Source organism: Manis pentadactyla, chromosome 9 (genome assembly GCF_030020395.1).
Source record: "Manis pentadactyla isolate mManPen7 chromosome 9, mManPen7.hap1, whole genome shotgun sequence".
Lineage (NCBI taxonomy): Eukaryota > Metazoa > Chordata > Mammalia > Pholidota > Manidae > Manis > Manis pentadactyla.
The window spans coordinates 17,528,635-17,531,784 of record NC_080027.1 but is presented as its reverse complement, the minus strand read 5'-3'; the positions used below and the strand labels follow the sequence as shown (position 1 = coordinate 17,531,784).

Genomic DNA, 3,150 nt, shown 5'->3' with positions numbered 1-3,150 from the left:
TGTGAACCATTGACTGTATGTCCACCAAGGTAAATTTTCCAGATTTAATGGGACAAAAACATCTGGAAAATCTGGACAGAGGTTTGAATTCCACAATATCAGAAATTGCTACTGGTTTGTGACATAGATTTTGAATACCACGTCTCATCAGAAATCATTAGAATAATAAATAAATGGCACTGAAGGGATGACAGGCATCATTGTTTCTCCTTGTGATTCAAATCACACCCTCTTTCCATAGACTACAGCTGGTGGAGAAACAGGATGTGACCAAAACCTTATTTGGCAATCAGCACTGAACAAGGTCTTAGACAAACATCAGCTCTCTCAGACAACTCTTTCCAGGAGGCATAACCAGGCCAATTGCACAGCCTTGTTTCTGTCCAAAGGCACATCCCTTCCCACGGTCCATTCCCATTCTGGTCAGAAATACAGAACATGGATCACCATCGTGTCTGGATTACGCTGCATCAGAACATTTGGGAGACAGAGTTTTTATACTCCTGGGGCCTCCGCCAGGAATCTCTCCTTTAGGACGCTGAACAGGGCTTGATTTCAGAAGAAAAAAGAAGCAACAAGTTTCTGTATCTTGATGTTTTGCAAACATTTGTGGGTAGATTAAATGTAGGGTGTGAGTAATGAAGTTTCAAGACTTAAAAATATTGTGCTTGTGTGGCTTTGAATAGGCTGTTGGTCCTTTTTGCCATAGTACCTGTCAAATCAGCTTTCATTGCCCAAAGGTTGTATGAATTTTGCTATAGTCTAATCATGACCTCATAATTGTGGGTTAAGGGGATTCTGACAGGACAAATCTGTGAGAAATCTTAGAATATCTGAAGTCAGCAATACCTTCCTTTCTTTTGCAACCTCTTCAAGGCTTCTTTGATTTCCTTGTTCCTCAGACTGTAAATCAAGGGATTCAACAGGGGAATCATCACTGTGTAGAAAACAGATGCAAATCTGTCAAAGTTGGAAGACCTGCCAGAGCTGGAACTCAAATAGACAAACATACCTGAGGTATAGAAGAGGGAAACTGCTGTCAGGTGAGAAGCACAGGTGTTGAAAGCCTTGGACCTGCCTTTAGCTGTAGTGATCTTCATGATGGAGATGATGATATAGCCATAGGATATCATGACAAGAAGAACGTTTATTATCCCAAAGATCATTGCTAATATAGCAAGTAAAAGATGGGCAAAGAAAGTGTCAGTGCAGGACAGGACTAACAGTTGGGGCAGGTCACAGAAGAAGTGGCGGATGACATTAGGCCCACAGAAGTGGAGTTGAAGAATGGCACACAACTGGGATGAAGAAGCAGAGAGGCCAGCCATGTAGGATCCCAGCACCATCCCAACACAGAGGGTGGGTGACATAAATGATGAGTAGAGAAGTGGATTACAAATGGCAGCATAGCGGTCATACGCCATGGCTGTCATGAGACAAGTCTCAGTCAGTCCCATGGCTAAAAAGAAGAAGTACTGAACAGCACAACCTGCTATGGTGATAGAATGCTGTTCCTGCAAAAAGTCAGAGAGCATCTTGGGGGCTGTGGAGGTCACATAGCTGATGTCTAGGAAGGACAGGTTGCTGAGGAAGAAGTACATGGGTGTGTGGAGGTGGGAATCCATCCTTATTAAGATGATGAGGCTCAGGTTCCAAGTCAGAGTTGTAACGTAGATCACCAGGAACACAACAAAGAGAACTGCTTTCATTCTGGGAAAATCGGAGAAGCCCAAGAGGATGAAGTGGGTGATCTCTGTACTATTTCCTCTCCTAATCATAGCCTTGGTGCTCCTGGGATCAGAAAAGAGACAAGAGAATGCACCGCTGACTCAACGGAAATGACAGCATTACAGTTCTCCCATGTGCCAGTTTTTCCCTCCATGGAGCACAAGAAAAAGGGAAATGCTCCCTGTCTTGCTGTAACCACTGCTGTTTTCATCTCACATTGTCGAGTACCTGCTCAGTGCTTCAGGTTCTCAGTTAGGGCATGAAGTCCTATGAGAACTGAAGGACATATTTTAACACTTGATGGAGAATTTTTCAGAAATAGTAGAAAATCTTTGATTATTGTACATGGAGATCATTGGTGAAAATGTTTTCTCAAAACTTCTGTTTATTCATTATATAACTATGCTTTCTGATAATAATATTGTAATAATTTGAAATAGATCTTCTGTCCCACATGGTCATCTTGTTAAATTTTAAAAATTGCTCCCATTCTCCATGAGAAAAATGATTACCCTGTTTGTAATAATTTCTCAACTTTTACAAATATATTGAATATATCATCTCCAAACTGGCCTAAAAATTGTATCACAATTTATAACTGATAATATTTTTGTAGGGCACAGCATGTGTGACCAGAGAAGTTATAGAATAAATGTTCTTATGGAAGTCTTCATAGAAAGTACACCAAAGGGAGGCTAGTATAGCTAACTACTGACCTCAATATATTATTAACTTAAAGTATTTTTCTACCTGAGCAACAGCATGGGACTACAGTTCAATGTTCAGATTTTGGAGATTTTGTTCTGATACTCTCCTGTTCTATGTACCTGCCCCTGTGGCTTAAACACACTAAGATTTACCACTTACAATAAATAAGAACAATGAGAGCCCTTGAAACATCATGTTACTGGGAGGGCTATAGGGAAATTCATGCAAATGTTCAGTACTCAATCTAGTACATAGCAACTGTTTTAATAGGTGTTGACTATTATTATCATTAACTGATTGCAGGTAACCAAATAAAAGGGCTGCTAGAATTTTATGGATCCATTTAGCGAATTTCCTGAGAGATCACCAGCCTTCTAGGCAGTCAGGCATCATTACCTCTAGGCAGACATACATTCAGACCTCAGGTAGAAGCAAATCGCCTGGGGCCATGAAGATACAAGCCGGTAAATGATTTCATATCAGGCTTCTTTGAGTTTGAGTCCACTTGGGTCAGTTGACAAGCAACATCATGCTGTGATGGGCCTTGATGCAGAGAAAGAGTCCATATGGAAAATTTCAATTCTCAAGTACTTCATAGTTTCATTTAATATCTTTTGTTGATACAGTCAGCTGGTTAGAACTTAGTAACAGATTCATAATAGATATAACCTCTTGGTTACGATCCATAAATTTTCTGACCTTCCTTGAAATGAA

At 40.3% G+C, this 3,150-nt stretch overlaps 1 protein-coding gene across 1 annotated transcript; it reads right to left on the bottom strand.

The window, feature by feature from the left end:
* Positions 1-839: 839 nt before the first annotated feature.
* On the bottom strand, positions 840-1,778 carry LOC118909754 (olfactory receptor 5AN1-like). Its single transcript, XM_036880494.2, has one exon. It carries the CDS (start codon positions 1,776-1,778, stop codon positions 840-842), a length of 939 nt encoding a protein of 312 aa, XP_036736389.2.
* Positions 1,779-3,150: the final 1,372 nt, after the last annotated feature.

What these genes read in the sequence shown, in the direction of transcription:
- LOC118909754 (XM_036880494.2), bottom strand. Translation starts at nt 1,778, where the DNA reads ATGATTAGGAGAGGAAATAGTACAGAGATCACCCACTTCATCCTCTTG.